This window comes from Schistocerca piceifrons, chromosome 4 (genome assembly GCF_021461385.2).
Source record: "Schistocerca piceifrons isolate TAMUIC-IGC-003096 chromosome 4, iqSchPice1.1, whole genome shotgun sequence".
NCBI classification, from domain to species: Eukaryota; Metazoa; Arthropoda; class Insecta; order Orthoptera; family Acrididae; genus Schistocerca; species Schistocerca piceifrons.
This window is the reverse complement of record NC_060141.1, coordinates 499993654-500014508: the sequence shown is the minus strand read 5'-3', so window position 1 is coordinate 500014508 and position 20855 is coordinate 499993654. Positions and strand designations below refer to the sequence as shown.

The window sequence follows — 20855 nt, the reverse complement described above, 5'->3', positions numbered from 1 at the left end:
TCAGTTTTAATGATTTCAGCTGTTTCTCGACACCACTGACACTAATACCTATTGCACTCATCTTTTCAGTGGTACAAGGATTAAAATGGTGCAATTCTGTTGTGTTTTGTGTGTAAAAGAATATTTGAAAACTGAGATAAATCTTTAAGCTTTAATTTTGCTACCCTCAGTTTCAGTTCCTGTCCCATTCGCTAGGAACTGGACACTAACTTCAGTGCCAATAACAGCCCTTACAATGACAAGAATACCTTTGGGTTCTGTGAATTGCTCTCTTGACACAAACATTTTTTTTTTTTTTTCATTTGCATCTGTCTGTCTACAGCCCTCACCTTTGTTCTTCACCTGTTATGCAGTAGTCTCTGTTTCTTTAGTTTTTTTTATAGTGACTCTTTTACTGAGTACACATCTGTCCATGCATGGTGAACTATTGTTTAAAAATTGAGCCACAGTTCCTTTAAATGCTCCTGCCCTGAGCTAAAAGTTCCACATTCCTCACTGAGACACAATTCCACTGCTTCTTTATCTAGTTTAATGAACACACAAGTCTTTCTACTCATTGTAGATGACATTTGTACTTTGATAATTGTTGCTACAATTGCCTGATCGTCACTAATACCAGTATCGAAGATGACATCCTCAAAGGTGACAGGTTTGTCTGTTGCCATTAGATCTAAAACATTTGCCATTAGATCTAAAACATTTCCCTCATGAGTGGGGTTTCAAACCATCTGTTCTTGGTAGTTTTCAGTGAAAGCATGTAGTAATGTTTTGCAGGGTGTCTTGTCACAAGTAATTATTCACAGTGTGTCTTGTCATATTCATCACTAACAAAACTATAATTATCCCAGTTATTGTTGGATGATTAAAGTCTCCTCCATTGATTACAGTGAGAGTGAGAACTTACATACAACAAAACAATTGATGCAACCTTCTTTATTTCAAAGTACAAAATGATGATGTATGATTAAATATACAATGGGCTTCTCCATCCCAAATGCTCATTGAAATCCACAATTGCTGCCTTCCAAAATAATATCAGTCCGTCACGAGAACCAAGATTTAAAAGGGAGGGGGAGAGGTCTAATACTAACTTTACCCAAGTTAAGGGCAAGTGAACACTTGTTAACAACAATTATGTCAAAAAATCCAGTTATGAACGTCCAGCATGCTGGAATAGCCGTGGGTCAGCAACTTCTGTTAATTAGTACATCGAAATACCAGTCCAAATTTCAAAAAGTGAAATTTGCAACTTAAGGCTGGTTTTTCGCTGTACTACAATCAATCGCTATTAATTTTCGTTTCAAACAGCTCTTGTTACAAAGCACTGTTTCCGACTTTTATTGAACTAAGAATAAGAAAATGACTTGGAATCATATAAGCCTAAATGTGTTCACAACATTGGCTTATTACGCTGTCCCTATCTGTATCCAAATAAAAATCTAATACTGACATAAGGGGCATAGGCCAAGTTTAATTCTTCCTGCAGATACGAGCCTTGAAGTACTGCTCTAAGGGAAACCTACGAAAACACACGCCAACACAGCGACATAGTGTATTGCTTTCACAGAGGTGAACTTCGGGATGTTGCTGACGGTTCTCAATTTGCGAGGCGGAAAAAATAAAAAGGATCTTCTACGTATGTTCCATGGTTTTGTCCAGGGTTTCTTCCAACACACTGCAGAGGTTTATAGCCCCAAAACATATCATGCAGCATGCAACTGACTCTATGGCTTATACCCGAAAACACGAAAAATGTTTACCTATCAAGGTAATCGGCACTGGAGAACTCATAGCAGATGGTCTGAATTTGTTTACGTATTTGGTTTCTGTAGCTTGATGCAGTTCAATCACAATAACATTATATCTCAAAACACCACTCCACTTTCAATTGATGCACAATACTTTGACAGCCAAAGATACCCTAACAAACACCTTCTACGACGACTTTATTCATTCGGTTCTTGTGAAATGTGAATACATACGAAGGATTTGCAGCTTAATTTAATGCTCGATGAATAAATTAAAATAACTCAGCACCTGTAATCACGCGTCAGGATGCGTACAACATTTCGCTAAATCTAAAAGCGTAGCGTATTAAACAGGGAGCTCAGAGATCTCAGGACCAAGTTCGGAATACCAACATAAGAAAGAAAAAAGTTGCCAAGAAACGTCACAGTTCACCCCATTTTCGGGATAGAACATGAAGTCTGTCTTTTATAAGTGAATACTAACTGATGTTAAATGAATCTGTTCCCTTCTTGATGCCGTACCTGTTCGATTCTAAGCGTGGTTTTTTAAAATGGAACGTCGACCCATAAGAACAGCTGATCGTAAACTGTTGTCAACAAGATTTGTTTATGATATCCGCTTAGTAGTGGCAGATGCAGTTGTCTGCAGAATGTTTACATGAGTTTCAGAAAACTGCAACGTGCGGGAAATGATTAGAGTCTTATTGATTATTCTAGCTGTGTCCATTACTTGTCGTAGTCATGAGATTAATGATGTGGATTGTACTAAGCTTCGGATGGGCCAGTATTTGTGTCCTGATCCAAGCTACGATTACATAGACATAAAAACTCAGCAACCTCGTGGTTGTATGCGTGAAACAAACAGAGCAAAAGGTATGTATTGCTTTAAATTTATTAAAAAAATCCATTAAGATTGTTTTTGTTTCAGATGCTGTATGTATACGCTCTAATCAAAATTTTTCATCGCAGTAATATGCAGAGCAGCGCCAGGTATCGTGTGCCGAGACACAAAGAATTCAACTTTTTTCAAAGAAATTCCGTGCAAGTGGACGTAAGTATATTGCAGCATGTTGTTATGGATGACAACTGAAAGAAATATAGTTTTTATAATTATACTACCCTCAAGACATTTGGGTCACACCTTTATCCTTTCCAATTCCATCATTATCGTAATATAGTTTGTTGAAATCACTTTAATGTGAGGTTTCCGTGCTCCCCTTATTCATGTTTCCCCATCACATTTAGATGTATCATCATTAGCAATTTGTGCTGCCATTCGTGTGTAGGTTTAGGTACTATGTGATATAACTAAGCTACACATCAGTAAATCCCTTATTTGTAATTGTGGAAAGGCCTCTCCGTAAATAATTCCGATTGTTTAAAGTTCTATGTGGTTCCATAAATTTCTCTGCTAAAGGTCAAAAATATTTTAGCCGACATTGTTACAGGGGACTGGGATCAATAACTTATCTTAAATGGAATCTTTCTTTGGTGAGCCTAGTGAGGTGGGGAGTTGTTGGCACACTGGACTTGCATTCATATATACAATTTAAAATTCTGTTCCCCAACACCAGAGTACGTGAGGCTAAACATCTATCCATATTATAAAAGTGTTTGTATGTATCTTCCATATCTCCTCCTAAACCACTGGATTGATTCAAACAGTGAACTGATGGGGGGGGGGGGGGGGGGAGATAGGTGGTTCTTACTATCTCTCAAAGGGATGAAGGTGGGGGTGAGAAAGGAGCATAGCTCATTGTATTCAAGTAGCCACACTATATTCATCCAGTACTTGAGAAAGAGAATATTTAGTGACTTGCAATCAACTTTACACACAACTTAAAACCTTAGACTTTTTCTCACTGGCACCTCCACATAAATATGAAAGGAAAGTAGTTTATTGAATTCTTCGTTTTCACTGTTCATACAGTAAAACTGTTGTACCAGCATGACCTTTTAAGTTATTATTTCTTTACTACCAGCTGTATTCACAACACATTTTACAATATATGGTATATTTTTTCAGACTTACTCTCCAGGACAGATTGTCTGCTGACAATCTAGCTCACTTACAGGATGTCAATTATGAATTTTCCCAATTTGTTCTCTTTATTTTACACCACATCGTTTGTTTGATTTATGTTCTGTCCCCACAGCTGTGTTTGATTTCAGTCTCTTCAGAATTCTTCTACAGAATGTGCAGGCCATGCAAGGAAAAGCCCAATACCTACCATTGTAGCCAGTCCACCTAAAGGGTTGGGAGGTAACTCTACAGTGGTAACCCCCTGACCCTGCAGGGATCTCACTTTTTGATGCCTGAGCTATCATGTAACCACACCTGCTAAGGAGATGATGCTTGCCCATTTGGGGGCTCCAGGACTCTGGGCAATGGCTGTTGTGCCAGGTGGCCTTAGCTCTGGTTGGATTGTGCCTGTGGAAAGAGCTCTCACACAGAGTAGGCAATATCTTTGTGGCTATTTGACATCATGAAATGACAAAAGTTGACAGACTGCAATTCAGTAAAGATCATTATGACCCTACGAACTTTCCCTCCTTGGCCACACACTGCAAGGAAAACAAGATCAATTGACTTGCAGACACAAACTCACCCCAGTTTCTGGGTTGTACCGGAACAGACGGAGGCTTCTTTCCTGTACTAAGCTGATGTTCTTTATAGAGAATATTGGTGGACTCTATTCCCTTACTATATTATGAAATGAATGTCTCCATCTTCATTAGGATGGCAAATTCTACCCAATCCTATTTGCTAATCTTTTGTAAACAACCTATAGTAACTTATAAGACTCCAAACATGGTACAGGGAGTAGTTTTTCACTGGGACCCAATGCTGCAAACAGATGAAGATGTACGTAAACTTTCAGGGAGGTGAGCGATCCACTTCATATGCTATGTGCGTCAAGCTGTGTCAGACATCAAGGCTGACACCAGTGCATTCATCCTTACTTTTGAGAGGAATTAATTTCCAGAGAAGGTCAAATGTCAGAGATGTGAAGCCACATTTTCCACTCCTTATGTACTTTAAATGCCACCATAGTGGGCATGTATTTCCCTGGTGTACATATGACCCAATTTCTGTAGACTGTGGCCAACCATTTCATGAAAATCTACCGTATGCACTTCCACCTTTCTGTGTCAATTGCAAGAATGAACACCCTCCCCAATACTCCAAGTGTGCTACCCTAATTAAGAAGTGCAAAATCCAGTAACGGAGGACCACAGATTAGATGTGTTATTTTGAAGCTCAGAAAAGAATATGATTGTTTGTATCCTGTCTCAGTGATATCAATCTTCTCCATCACAGTGGCCAGGTCGTTAGCAGTATGTGGTGTATTTAGTCCCTTGATGCTGACCTGTGGCAGTCACACAAATAAACTTGACCATGTGGGTGATTACCCCCCCCCCCCCCCTTTTTGTGGTTTCTTTGGCACCATCTCCGGGAATCATTCCCCACACCCACCCAGAGAAACAGCAGCCATCTCTGGCATCTACCAGTCACAGGGCTCCCTATCAGGAAACCCTTCCCCAGTAATCCACAGGTCAGCAATCTGACATCAGCCAGTGGCTGAAGCAGTTATAGACTGGTGGTCCCAGGGATGTCCACTCTTCTTCTGTTCTTACACCCCCACTGAATAAGCCCAAAAAGGAAAAATCGCGAGAGAAGGCTACTCTAGCGACCTTGGAGGTGCCAGATTCTGGTATGCTGTGGGCTCCAAACTGATGTTTGTGACATTGTTCCATCCCCCTTTGCAACAGACAATGATCCTGGAGTGTGACTTGTCCTCCTGGCACATTCAAACCTAACCAGGACACCAAGATGTGGTGAGCCAATTGATCTGCAACTCTTCAAGGTTACCATGCATTCTATTTTACAGGCTCCGACAAGGCATCTGCAGAGATTTGTACATTGGTTCACGTAGATCTTGTCTGTAAGTGGGCTTCCCTGTGTACCTTTTGAAAGTGATAGGAGTACAGGTGCAAACTGTTTACCTTCAGGCAGGGTACTTACTTACCTTGAGATGACCACTTCAACTCAATAACTCTGCCCCCCTTCCCTCCTACTTGGGAATTTACATGTGCCCCACCCATTGTGGGGAAGTACCACTTCATCTGGTTCTGTTCTTCGGACTGATCAGTTTATTTCTGACTGTGATCTTTGTGACCTTATGATCTCTTTCCCCTGTCTCATTGCTTCACTACAATGATCACTGCATGTTCATCTTTGTGATAGTGACCTCATTCCAGTGATCATGTCACTTCCTTGTCACTGCCCGATAGACTACTTACTGTGTAGGATTCTCCAAAGAGCCAACTGTCAGCTGTCTGGCTGTAGCCTGCTCTCCGTCATATTGCATTGAAGAGATTTTGGGAGGCTTCCCTGGCTCAGTCACCTGCATTGCTGGAACTACTATGCTGTTTTCTATGGGCTCCCTATGCCACTATCTGATGCAATGGTGGACCAAATAGCTTACAACTGCTAGTCAGAATTGTTGAAGGGCCCTGCAACATCTCAAGTGAGTTCCTTCACCTACTACCCTCATCACTTTTAAGCAGCTCTGTGCTAAGGCTCACTATCTACTTAATGCTGGGAGCTCTACATCTCCTCCTTGAGAACATATACCTCTTCATCCCAGGTCTGGGCCATGCTCCATAGTCTGCTGGGCCATCAAACGTCAATAACTGTTCTGAATCTCCTCCTTTGGGGTGGTATATCAACTAGTGCACCAGTTCTTGCAGCTCAATTTGTGACTACATCAGTATCCTCCTCTTACTCAGACATGTTTCTCATGTACAGGGTGATTTTTCTTTTTTTTTTTCCACCGTGTACAAATTCTAGGGATTGATCGATCAGAGGATACGGAACAAAAAAAAAATCTAATTAACTTATGTCCCGAAATGCTTAGTTTCCGTGCTAGAGACCATTTATTCAATCATACATTGTTACAGAGACTGCAGTCTAATATGCACTGTACCATGCAGCCACAGTCACAGTATGTGCTGAAAATGGTCTCCATGCGCTGTAGCATGTTCTGTCTCACACGTTCACTTTGGTTTGGCTGCATCCAAACAGTGTCAGAGGCACCATGAATATGCTGCTCACGTGTCTCCACATCTGGAATGGGCTCTGCATACACGATACTTTTGAAATGGCCCCATAATCAGAAGTCTCACGGGTTGAGATCCGATGAACAAGCAGGCCATGCAACTGGACTCCCTCATCCAATCCTTTGACCAAGGAAGTCATAATTGAGATGTGTCTGGACGTTAATGGCGAAGTGGGCTGGAGCACCATCATGTAGCAGCCACATAACCGTTTGAATCATCAACGGCACTTCTTCCAACACGCGAGGCAAAGTCGCCTGCGAGAAACACCAATAGTTCTGGCCTGTTAGGTGATGTGGATGGAAGACTGGTACCAAAATACAGTCACTTATTGTCCTGGCCCGCACTTTCCAGCTGCACTGATGCTGATGATTTGCTGTCACCGTACCACAGGGGTTCTGCATACTGTCCCACAGATGACTGTTATGAAAGTTGAAGATACCACTCCGCATAGAGCTGGCCTCATCTGCGAATAGGATGGATGACACAAATCCTGGAATTGTGGTTTCCTGGTAAAGAAAACAGTGACAAAACTGCTCCCGGTGTGGAAAGTCTGTCGCTAGTAATTCTTGCACATTCTGTAAATGATAAGGGTAGTAACAATCATCATAAAGAATATTCCACACGGTCGTCTGGCTTATTCTATAGTGGTGGGCCATCTGTATGGTACTGACACAGCAGTCACCTTCCACAGTGTTAATCATACTTTCCTCCAGATGAGGTGTCCGAACATTTTGGGTATGTCCTTTATGATACCCTGCTTTCTGAAATAACCTTGTCTCAGACAAACAGCAAAACTCTGTTGCAAACATTGAATTCTGTGATTTCCGTCAGTGGGGATTGGTCTCCTGGTACAACCTTGCTGCCTACCACCCATTGCCATTTGCCTTTCCGTAAGTAAACATTGTGTACAGTGCTGTATCACATCCATTACAAGGTGAGTCAGATAGAGAAGTAAATCGGGCACAATGTTATCAGTTACTATAGCAGGTGGGTGTGCTAGGGCATGACGTATGAGGAACAGTACCCCCCTCTAGTAGGAAACCATGCATACCGTAACTGTGTCTGCATGGTACAGTGCATATTAGACTGCAGTCTCTGTAACAAAGTAGGATTGAATAAATGGTTGCTAGCAGGGAAACCTTGCATTTCCAGTTCATTAGACCTTTTTTGTTCCATATCATCTCATCGATCAATCACTAGAGATTGTAACCGGTGGAAAAAATCACCCTGTATAAAAGACAAGTTGAAGATATCCCTCGTCCTTTACCCTGCATCATGCTGAACTGTATACGGAACCTTTCACTGACTGGGAATTGCTTAAGGCTCTTTACTCATCGCTTGACACATCCCCAGGCTCTGATTCAATTCATAATCAGATGATCCAACATCAGATTCCATGAACTCAAGATCTTCAACACTAGTTTGCTAGAAGATGTTTTCCATTTGCAATGGTGAGATAGTAACATCATCCCAGTCCTTAAGCTAGCAAAAAGCCCAACATGCATCAACAGCTACCAACTGTTTATTTTTACCAATGTGCTCTGCAAACTGCTTGAAGAAATGTTAGCCTGATGATTATGCTGGGTTTTCAAATCATGTTGTCTTTTCTCGCCTTATCAGTGTCAATTCCAGGAAGAACAGTCTGCAACTGGCCATCTGATTAGATTGGTAACAGCAATCTGCCAGGCATTTTTCTTGCAATCTTTTTGACCTACATGAGGCTTACTATACCACTTGCACCATCACATTTTACTTACCATCCCTGATTGTAGCTGTCGAAGGTACATACTTATTATTTTTTAACCCTCCGATGGGTTCATGTTAGCATTGGTATGTCACACTGCTTTCCATACATCCAAGAGAAAGGCATCCCACAGGGCGCTGAGCTTACTCTTCCTCGTAGACATCATTGGGATAGTGACCTATGTCAGACCACTGGTCACTCCCACACCTTATGTCGGCAGATTTTGCATTTGATATAGCTCTCAATTTGTAACCGTACCAGAATGCCAGATCCAAGGCATGATCTGAAGGGTCTCTGCCTGGACCCTTTCACAAGGCTTCCAATTTTCTCCTGCAAAAACACGTCTTGCATTTCTATCATCGTACCATGGTCAATCGTGACTAAGAGCTCTACTTAGGTACTCAGTGTTGGACATTGTTACACAGTCTTGGTTTTTGGAACACCTCTTTGGTTAAAAACTGACATTGTTACCCCATGTTCATCAACTAAAGATGAACTGCATGCAAAAGCTTAATGCTTTCTGATTCCTTGCCCTCACCTCTTTGACTGTTGGTTGCCTACTATCCTCTGTATGTATTGGGCATAGTGATGGGGAGCTCATGAACGAGTCGTTCAAATGAACACTTCACTCCAGTGAAGTGTGAACTAACCACTCAATTTCAATGAACTGGTACTTCAAACTCTACACAGATAGCACACTCCACACTTTTTTCTAGTTCACTCACTCTCTTCCCCTCTCCCACTACATCGGCGCTACGTCACTCATTCTCCCTTCACTTCAGTCCTCCCTCTACTGCCTGTCGACGAATCGCACGGTGTTTGTGGGGAACAATAGGCTTAGGAGGGGTTGGGGAGGTGAGGGGCGAGAGGAAGGCAGCGTCAGCTGCTTCCTGCAGTGCTGACATCATCACCCGTGACTATTTGTGCAGTTAAACTTCGCGTCTACGGGTAGCCTACCATTGGCAGCGCTTGCAGACAAATGAATATTAAAGATACAAACGAAGAGGCTGGCTGTGTGAGCATGTACAGCCAACATGAAAATAAGAGGTTTGTTAGTAACACTGAAAGAGGGATTTTACGTGAAATCGTACCAATGACTACAGGTGACAGTTTACGTTTTGAATCTGGAGGGTTATTATTCTCAACAAAAATAAAATCTACAGGAAAACTTCTGAATAATTACTTAACGTAGGTATATAGACTTTGTGACAGTTGTAAACATACTCATTCTATTTTGGATTAAGTTTTAAAAGGAACATAAAATTGGACTGCATTTCGTTGCTAGCCCTAGTTTTCAGTCCATGAATACAACAAATAATGTTTAATTTGGCAGATAAAGACTTTTTTGGGCGCTTCATGAGAAAATGTCGAGCAAGATTAAATGTAATACCTTCTTTATATGTGACAGGCTCATCTGTTTATCTTTCCTTTGTCCCCCTCGACCATGCTCTATTTAAGTTAACTCAGACGCTGTAAAAGCGTAAAACGGTGCATGCTCGTTACTGCATAGTTCGGCCATCTGTTGGTAAAATTATGAAGTATTACGAAGCTTTATTGTACGAGCGAGGCGAAGCGAGCGCAGCCGCGGCTGAGCGGCAAACTGGGCAACTTCGCCAGGCTTCCGTACTTCATGAATGAACTACTTCATTTGAACGCTTCATGGCAAAGAGTGAAATTAATGAAGTAGTTGACGGGAATGAACGAGTTCGACCCATCTCTAATTGGGCGCACTGGTTTCGGCTCAGTTGGACTATTGTTGCCATGTTTACGATTCAGTGATACCCTCAGTTTTTAAATTGTTTGACCCAGTCAATCATTGTGGAGTATGACTGGTGACTGATACCCTCTGGACTAGTCATATAGACAGTCTCCTTGCCAAACTGGGGATCTTTCCTCTTCAGTTCTGATGGCATCAGTTCTTGCTCAATTATGCAATCACCATCTGACAAGTCTCGAGGAATATTTATTTGGGTTGTCTCCTGCATGCGGATTCTAAGGGACCCTATATCCTACCTCCTTTGCCAGCTGCCTTAGTCACTATGTTACTATGTTTTAATTTCTTTTAGATGTGGTTGGCCTCATTTTTCTACCACATCCTACTTTCCGTTTTAGGGGTAGTGCTCTGATGAATAGTGGATGCTTTTCACCCCTTTAACACTTTGATTATGATGAATGGGAGAGGGAGGCACCTGTGAAAGGAATGGTTCCCATTGCATGTGGAGCCATGGGGGGACACTTCTCTGTCCCCAAACACCTACTACTGACCTGATTATTTCTCTCACTATATTGATCAAATGAGACTCCCTAGAATTACACAATGGATTTTTATCTGATGAATTATTGTGGTCCAATGAAGAGTGGGAAATGGACAAATAGGGTATAAAATTGACCAACATAAGGTGTACTTTTGCATAAAAAGTTTTAATTACTTGAAAGTAATGATGTTAATTAAGAAAAACTTAATTAGTGATTTGATGGAAAAAATTTTATCTGAATTTTCATATCTAATCAAAGAATGGGAAATGGGCCAATGGGGTATCGAGTTGATGAGCATGAGGTTGAGTATTGTAAAGAAATATTTAATTGCTTGGAAGTAGTCTGGATAATTAAGAAAAATATAATTAGTGAAATAATTCATGAATGGCTGCTACTTGCTATGAAAATAAATTGTCAAAAAATGTCAAATCATTGCATAAATTGAAACTTCTTGGCTTTCTCTTAATTTTTGTATACTCTTAGTAGCAATATAATCCTGATTGATATTTAAATGTATTGTATTTTTTGCTTCCTGAACAAAGCTTTGAAAACAAAGGAAAGATGGTCAAATATTATGTGAAGTGATTTATCTAAAAGTCAGAGTAAAATAGATTAGCAAAACATTCGTCATGCCTTTGAACGATGATCAATATCATGTGCAGCAGCCTTATGTCATGAGTGAAATTCCACCAGACCGATATCCCCTAATACTCGTTAACATTCCAACATTGTATGTTAAACATTTGAACTTTAAATTCTCACTTGGCACCTCATTTGCTGTATATGATTTAGAGAGTTATTCACAGGAGTGTCAAATGTTTCTCTATTTTATTTCGTACTTCTAGATAAATCCTTTCTACAGAACATTTAACTTTTTTTATGGACCAGCTAATGTTAATTGTGTTCTTAGCTTGTCACTTTCATTATTATGAATCTCCTAGCTAAAAGGGATTCTGTGTACTGTAATTGTCTTTGTGTTTCAATCGGGATGACTGGGGGTAAAATGTGGGTGGGGTTTCTGTCACCACCAGTGAGACCCTTCCTCTGCTCCAACCTACATACTGGCCTGACCCATAAACTATTATGTCTCTTTATATTATTTCTCAGTTCTGGTATCACGTTACTTTCAGAGCCTCAGTTTTACCACTCGTACATACTTTTGCAATTCAGTCAGTTTCTAGCTGACATCACTAACTTCAGATGAACAACCTCTTGATCAAGGGACTGGTGATTTCACTGTTTCGTCCCTTAACCCCAAAACAAATAACCACTTAAACTGACAGGTATGGCAGGATAGTGTAAGCAGATTCATGGATTTGAGTCGACAATAAGAGCAACAACTGATACACACTCAGAACAGTCACAGAACAGAAAACACTGAATTTTCTTGAAATTATTAGGCAAAAATTGTTTATTGAAGAAGCAAAATACAAATTGATTACATGACTAGTAATTTAATCATATCTACATGAAAAGCAACCTTGAAAAAACAAATGACAGAAAATGACTGCATGTATATTAATAGTAGATTCCTTTACCACCATTATTTTTGCACCACTCTCGACTTATACATGTGTTATGTATTTCTTTCCATGCTTCTTAAGTTTTCACATATATCTGTGTATTTTCTGTCTTCGGAAAAAAGAACCATAAATTCTTAAACTTATTGCTCTCATTCAATATTTCCATTCTGTTTCTGAAACTTTTGCCATTGAAAGTTGCACTCATTGGAGATAATGTGTAAGTATATGTGATACAAAGTACTTCACATGTTAGACCTAGTACTCATCTTACTGAATCTAAACTTAAACTTCATTGTCTTTTAAAATATAGTATTACCATTTTAGAAAATCAACAAATCTGTTAGGAATTATCCTTTTATCAAAGATAATTGTAATCTCAGTCTTTTTTTCCTGTATTCAAAACATTATTTTTTAGTTTTTGTACTAAAAAATTTAGTGTTTGTCTCTTTACCTAGCCTCCATGTAAAGTCATTGTTTCTTTTCTTTTAGGAATGGTTACTCATTTGAAACAGCCCTGCTTCTTTCCATTTTCTTGGGCATGTTTGGAGCAGATCGCTTTTATTTGGGATACCCAGCCATTGGTCTCCTGAAGTTCTGCACATTAGGTTTCATGTTTCTTGGGCAGTTAGTAGATATAATACTTATTGCAACACAGACTGTGGGGCCAGCTGATGGGTCATATTATGTTATCCCACATTATGGTGCAGGTATAGAAGTAATTCGAAGCAATAACTGGACATACAAACTGCCACAGGATGACTGGTGAAACAGTATTCTGTTTGTTGGTCATCTATTAAAGATTAATATATGTGAAAAAATTGTGTGGTGGAAAAATTCACGAACGTTGTCTTCCATTGTTACACCACTGTGACTCTACTGACATTTTAGACAGCTGCATCTGATACCAAGTGTGTTATCTTGAGTAACTGCAGATTTTCAGTGCTACATATTTATCCTGAATGTTACACTGAGTAGCATTCAAAGAGTGAACTGAAATATAGTATTCACTGAAATAACAGAAGTGAGAAATATTTTTTTATCTCAGTGTGTCTGTTTAATTTACATTAGCCCAAACTTTTGCATTTTATTGTTAACCAATTTTGTTAACATAGGTTGTAAAGTGTAAAGTGATACACTCGTGCAGAAGGGAACAGAAGTGTGCCATGTCAAAGTGACATCTTAACAACTTCCAGTACGTTTTAAATGTTATGAACATATACTGTTTCCTGTCTGTGATTTTTAAAGTATTGTGATATAGACTGAATAAAATGTTTGTATTTCTACAACTGACACGCTTAGTAGTATTTCGTAATGTAATTGTGTTAAATGCTAAAATTATCATCTGGAGTATTTTTCTTTTTCCTCAGTCACATAAAAATGACACTTAGAGTGATACTTTATGAATAAATACTGTGCTGAAAAGCATATCGTGAGTTATTGAATATGAGTAACAGTACAGCTGTATTGTATGCCTTCTGAAAAGTGGAGGAGCAGTAGGCAGAAAAATAGTGTAGGAGCAGTTTGTTTCTTGAACAGTATTAATGATAACAGTGAAAGCATTTTATTGGCGTCTCAACCATGCATTGCACAGTAACTTGTATTTATTGTTTTTTCCCCTCACATAATTACTTTTAATTGGACTGAAATTTCTTCTTTATAACTCTTAGTCACTGAATATTAATGTGACATTTGCTGTCTCTGTTTACAGAAACCAATTCCATGTGTGGTATTTAGACATAATGTAAAGCAGGAACCTTTATCTCTGTATGCTTACTGCAGTGAGTGTTCAAATCAAAGATGAAAATACGGTTTCTGATTGAAAAACAAGCTTCAGAGTAGGTATTGAGGGTACTATACAATTACTCAGAGGACAATCAATGTATATTCATTCTTGGTGTGTGTTGATTGTTATTGGTTTGGGGGGGGGGGGGGGGGGGACAGCTAGGGAAGTGAGCAAATCCATTTAAAAATGTGTCGGGTCTGGAGGGAGCCATGCAATACTAAAAATATATAAACAGTTTATTTCCAGGCACATGCTGTACCAATGACCCTTACATTTGAAGAGACATCAGATACTGTGCATTGTGCATTTTCAGCAGATTATCTGTCAGATCTAAGGTCAAGGGATATATATATAGAGCAGAGTAGCATTTATAATCTTGTAGCTCCAGTAGGAGCAGAGACACAGCTACAACATGTTTTTTTTAAATTCCCTGCTGTATAGGCTACCCTGTGCAACAGGTGTGTTGTATTGGGATACTATTGGCCTGCCTTATCGACTTGCTTTGCAACACAGAGTACACATTCAGAGCAACAAATGGTTTTCCAATCCCCAACATGTAGGCTGGCCTGCACTGCAAGCGTGTTGCGTTGGAATAATTTTGGCCTGCCATATCAACCTGATTTGCGGAGCAGTATGTCGGGGGCAAAAAAGTGTTTTTCAAGCCCCCAACATGTAGGCTGACCTGCTCAACACCTGTATTGTGCAGGTTGCAGTGGCATACCTTTCAAGAAGTAAATGTGTGGATGGGCCCTCCTGAGCAGAGAGAGGGCAGTGGGGGTGGAGGATGAGGTGAATAGAGAAAAGAGAGGGGGGGGGGGGGGGGAAGGAAGTGGACAGAGCAGAGTGGGTTGCTGTAACATATGTTGAGTACTGTCACACTATGGTTGTCATGAAATCCAGTACATGCAAGTTTACCATAAACAGGCAAATAAACAGTGATATTGGCAGACCAAATCAGTACTGATAATAGAAATTAAATTCATCATATATCTGAAAACAACAACACACAGAACATCCAGAGACCAATCCGTTAGTTAGAAGTTCATAGTAACTTGGTAGTTGTGTGCTTGTGCATAAGACTGTCTGCAGTGGTGCAACTGAATTTGTCAGGCACAGCTGAGCTGTGGTTTAACTCACTACGTCCTTTTAGGGCGCACCATTGCAGCAGCTCCAAATGAGGAATGAGGCATCACATATACAGCAACTAAGTCGCCTTGGGCGCAGTTCGTATCTAGATACCTATTTTAGAGAGGAAAAGAGATGTACCATCTAGACCAGAAAAGAAGCCTTTCCTCTCTTGAGCTGGTCCACCACCAACATCCTTATAAATAATTTTCTATGTGATTTTGCTGTAAATCTCTGCCAAACTGTGTATAAATTACCTGATCTGTTTGATGCACTTCATCATGGTGTAGTTTTTGTAGCAGACCTCCCACTGTTAGTCTGCATGCCTCAGTCATTTCACTATCATCTAGCCACTGCATTGACAGGACCATTGGGGTCTCCACTTGCTCCGGCAAGTGTTTATATGACTGTATGCAATTTTTTAATTTGTTAACCAGATTCTGCTCTCACATACTGTTTCTTCTATTAAATACTGTAGATTTATACTTCACTTTACATTTTTCTCTGCCATTGGATACTCTCCCTCTGTTTTTGTCTTCTACCCCATCATATCCATTTTTTTTCCTAATTTTTCATTCTATTTTTAATACAGTTACACATGAAACATGTAATGTGTACATAAATATTTCAAAGTGTTATTTAGGTGAAGTTCCATTTAAATTTATTATCAAGTTGGTCACATTAAACATGCTGACTTTGGTGATACAGTTAGTTCTACTGGAAGACTGACTGATTAAAAGTTATGACTAACTGAAAGTTCTACTGCGTATGTATCATTCACAGTCTTTTTGTTGTGTCTGTCTGTGCTCAGCATCTCTTTTATATGGTGACTAGCAATCTCTGCTTTTCAGAATATTGTTGTTATTCCATCTCAGATTTTCCACTGTTTTGATGCACTAATCTTCAATGTTTTTCGTAAACCAGGAAACAGTTAAGCCTTGTAGCCTAACCTTGCTGATTCTCAAAACATTATGTGGATTCCAAGATCAGTAAATATCTCTATGTCAGTCTTTAAATAGACTGTCTTACTCCAAAATCATCAGGTTGAGGAGAGCAAAGAAAGATTTTTTACACAGTGAAGTCGTGAATTTTTCTTAGGCTAATGTATTGAGTGCGCAAAAAGAGACAATAATATAAAGCATTTCAGTAGTTTTATTAAGATCTAGACATGAACTTGATGGAGTGCCAGGCTTACGATCCAGGTGTATAGAGGAAGTGTGTAGCATAGTTATGGTTTGGTTTGTGGGCTCTCCTGACAGACCTGTGTTGGTGGAAAATCTTAATAATCAGGCAGGGAAGACTGTGATCAAAATTTGGTGAGGTCAAAATAAATTGTGTTGTTCCATGGAAACCAAAATATTTCATTTGATACAAAGGTTTTTTCAGGACATGAGATGGTGGCTAAATTTGAGACTCTAAACACTATTTTATCTTCTTGTCCAACTGATAAATCTATGTTGTTTTCTTAATAGCAACAATAGTGCTACAGGGATCCTCTCAGTACAGTAGAAAAATAACTACACTTATGATTAAAAAAAATTGAAGCATTCAGAAGGGGAGGAGGGAACAAAATGAAACTTTGCAGATTGAGAGGATGTGTGATATTATTTCACTGATTGCAAAATCAAATCAAATTTACAAAGAACATGGCCCTTTATAAGCCCACTTAGCACTATGACATTGCACTCCCTCTGACCCAGATGCATGCTTTGATTCATTGGAAGGGGTATCGAAAGCCATTGTATCCCCTCCTGAGGCAAACTAGTCTACAGCTGTTGTAACTGGACCTTGATATCCTGGATACTGGAAATGAGATGGAATTTACATCAGAGCTGGTCCTACACATGTTCTGTCAGGGACAGTTCTGAGGAGCTTGATGGCCACAGGAGTACTTAAACATCATGCAGACAGTTCATAGACACATCTGCCTTGTGTGGTCTAGCACTGTCCTGTTGAAAAATGGCACCACAACTCTGTCACAAGGAAGGTAGCTCATGAGGACACAGGATGTCCATGACATACCGATGTGCAGAGTTCCTCTAGATGGTACCAGTTGTGATCGGTAGTCCACACACCATGTCACCAGGAGTAAAATGGTTGTGCCTCTCCAAACACTGGAAGAATCGGACCTTTCCCCAGGTCAGCTCTGTTCTCGCTGATGATGGTCATCCAGGATAGTGCAGAACTGCGATTTATCAATGAACACATTGCAATGCCATAAATGAGCACTCTGTGCTTCCCAGTAATGGCGCCACTGCAGACATTGTCATTTGGGTTGTGGTGTTAGTGGCAGCCTACACATGGATGGTAATTCCTTGGTCTTGCTACTGCTTGTCTCCGACCGGTGGTGCAAGGTGACACAGAATGTTGCAGGCAATCCATTACATGTTCTTGAATGACAAGTGCAGATGTGAAGGGACTACAATGTGCTTGGTGCACAGGGACTGTCCTTGCTTGTGGGGGTCAGATGATGTTGACTGCAACCTTGACTGTTAGTATGTCTGCCCTCACATTCCCATACAGTCCAACATCAGCCCAAAGGGTTTCATATCTGAATACCCCACATATCTGGATAGTGAACAATTTGATTATTCAACTCGATGGAGACTCACATAAGATCCCTTTCAAACTCTGTCAGCTATTGATAACACTGTCTCACATGAGCTTGCAATATCTCTGTGACCTTCGCAGTAATCACTCAATATCTGTCACTTTTCAAACCCCATATATGCCCTATTACACTTGGCGACAACACTAAACAGTAACATCAATACACTGTTGTAACCATTCCATCCATCACTGAGAAATGCAATTCTAATCTTTACATACCTGCTGATTGTGCGTATGTGACTGAAGTTACATTGACATCTGATCATGTCTTCTGGATGATTTACGTTTTTGTCAGGCAGTGTTGTTTGACATGGGGTGCTCAACTGCGTGGTCATCAGTGCCCATACAATGCTCCAATATTTACACAGTCCAATTTTAGCCACGTTCACAAATGATGATGATGAAATGATGGGGACAACACAAACACCCAGTCCCCAGGCAGAGAAAATCACAACCTGGTGAGGGAATTGAACCTGGGACCTTATGATCCAGAGGTGGCAATGCTAACCCCTTAGACCATGAGCTGCGGACGTCAGGCAGTGTATTTCAACTGCAAGTGAGGCTGGCAACCATCACTAGTAACCATTTCACAAGTACAGGAGTGTGGGTCAAGTATCCAAGTCCTCCAATTAATATTTCTTTCTCCTATGATGGTGTTAACTATGTTGCACAACTAACTCTTGCATTCTGCATCTTTCATGGGGCATACATAATGTGGTCACAGACACTTTCTTTGTGATCATGAAAGTTCATAGAATAGAATAATCCCTTTCCATTTAAACTATTCTATATATGTGTCTATTCTGATAATGAATTGATTTTGAGTGGGAGGATCTTTTATGTCTTGGCCTGTTCATAAATACTTATGCATCCAATACATTATTTTATATTTCATTGTTTTTGCTGGCAGATCAACAAGTGTGCTCTTAAACTCCCTGGCAAATTAAAACTAAATGTTTAACTGATCCTTGAACTTGTAATTTTGCCTTTCATGAGCAGTGTTTTCACTGCTGATTTATCAAGGCATGACTCATGACGTGTCCACACAGTTTTTATGTTAATCTGTCCTATTTTCCAAGATCCATAGAAGCTCTCTTGCATATCTTGCTGGATCATCTCACCTGGAAGAAAGAATATTGCAGAGTATTTGCTTAGGCACAGCGTACAGGTTGTTTCCAGTATTAATCTTTGATGCTGCAATTGAATCTGCATTGTTTTGAACTTCCTGACTCATTGAAACCATGCACTGAATTGGGACATGAACCTGGAGCCTTGTCTTTCATGAGCAATACTATCATTAACTGCGCTGCTCAGGTAAGACTCGCAATCGGCCCCCACTTATTCAATTCAAGTAGTACCTCTGCCCACTTTCCAAGCTTGACAAAAGCTAGCTTCCTACATACCTTGCTGGACCAGCAAGTTTAGAAAGTAGTATAGAAGTACTTGATTAATTGAATTTGAGAGAGTAGGTTGTGGTTTGTGCCCAGATAGCTCAGTCAGTAAAATCATTGTCCATGAAAGGTAAGGTTCCGAGTTCAACTCCTGGTCCAGAGTTCATTTTCAACCTACCAGGTAGTTCAGAGCAGTGCACATGTCACTGCAGAGTGAAAGGTTTATTCAAGACTCCTCTTTCTTTCACATAATGTCTTTTGTGTTCAGGAACACATCTTTTTTAATGCATGCTTACTATTTTTTATTTCATCTCATACTTCAAAGGTACAGGAACTTGATGCAAGTGACTGTTAATTCAAAGAAGAATAATTTTTCTGACCATAACAACTCCCCCTCTCCCCTGGAACAATTTCAGTGTAGACTGTGTGGATTAATAGTCTTAGGAAAATTAAAAACAGAAATTTTGTCTTGACTAATTATTGTACTGGAAATACCCCTTTAAGCAACTGTTCACTGGAATCCTTGAGGAAATGTATATTTTAGCAGGTAAATTTGTGTTAATTATTGATTCTGAAAAGTGAAAGTTGGGCATTACTTCCTTCATGAATTTACAGCTGTGAAGGGCATAGTCTAAATCGACATTGAGAAACAACATTTTTGAAGAAGAAGAAGAAATCCCATAGAATTTACAAGTTGGCTGGCAGCCATCCATGATGTTGAAAGTAAATCTTGGGCACAATGAAACAGAGATGCTATTTTATAGTGCTACTGGCAAATAATTTCAGAACTTAAAGATACTCAGAGATCGACAAACTTATTCTTGGGGTATGAAAAGCATCTACACATGTGCTTCCACTGAACCTTCAATGATATATTTCCTGTAGAAAAATGAAATAAGTAATTTGAATGCAGTGGTATGATAAAAAGCAAGTAGTTATATGAGCTTATCAGATTTTTGTGTTATATATCATGACAATGCATTTTCTGTGTTCTTACATTTGAAGTACTTTGAAAGCTTGTTGAGGTTTTTTTCCTATTTTGACTGGACTTACAGTATTATTCAGAAGCATAGCTTTATTGGAGAGCTTCATCAATGGGCCTTCTGTGGATTTCTCCTCACCTTTATATGGTCCTTCTGTCACATTACTGCTTTGTATATTAGATTATGAAAGTTTTGCAGGACAGGTTTGAATTAGAGAACAAATTCCTCCAGGAAGTGTTATAAACATCACTGTTGCCATAAGTAGCATAATGTCTGCTACTAGAAGTCCAATTGAGGGCTCTTACATAAGGCAGATTTTCATTTGTTTGCTCCTTGGTAAACTCTGTATCAGTAATATGCCAGTGGCAGTGGCTATCAAGTGCACTGAGGAGCAGACTGTTTATGTTATACAGTATCTAGTTTTCTCTGGAGAAAACCATGTGTGTCAATTTCCATCATTCAAGAGCTTTTACAATCCACTTACATTTAAATAAAGAGACTTCACTCTGTGATTGAAAGATTTGACGAGGCTTTTGGTCTTGTATGTAATGAAGACCTATGCTTCTTA

The 20855-nt window shown here is 39.7% G+C and overlaps 2 protein-coding genes across 4 annotated transcripts in view; one reads left to right on the top strand and one right to left on the bottom strand.

Moving 5' to 3' along the window:
• Positions 1–2119, bottom strand: part of LOC124795501 (patj homolog) — a 489093-nt gene extending 486974 nt beyond the window's left edge. The window contains exon 1 of one of the 3 annotated variants that reach the window (XM_047259561.1): positions 2038–2119. The gene's annotated coding sequence lies outside the window, so the exon portion shown is untranslated. Of the gene's footprint in view, positions 1–1760; positions 2006–2037 lie in introns of those variants that run through there. The other 2 variants (XM_047259560.1, XM_047259562.1) reach the window with 2 other exon arrangements.
• Positions 2120–2153: 34 nt separating this feature from the next.
• LOC124795502 (TM2 domain-containing protein CG10795) lies at positions 2154–13681 on the top strand. Its single transcript, XM_047259563.1, has 3 exons — positions 2154–2621; positions 2718–2799; positions 12885–13681. Exons 1-3 carry the CDS (start codon positions 2438–2440, stop codon positions 13159–13161), a joined length of 543 nt encoding a protein of 180 aa, XP_047115519.1. The 5' UTR covers positions 2154–2437; the 3' UTR covers positions 13162–13681.
• The last annotated feature ends 7174 nt before the right edge of the window (positions 13682–20855 follow it).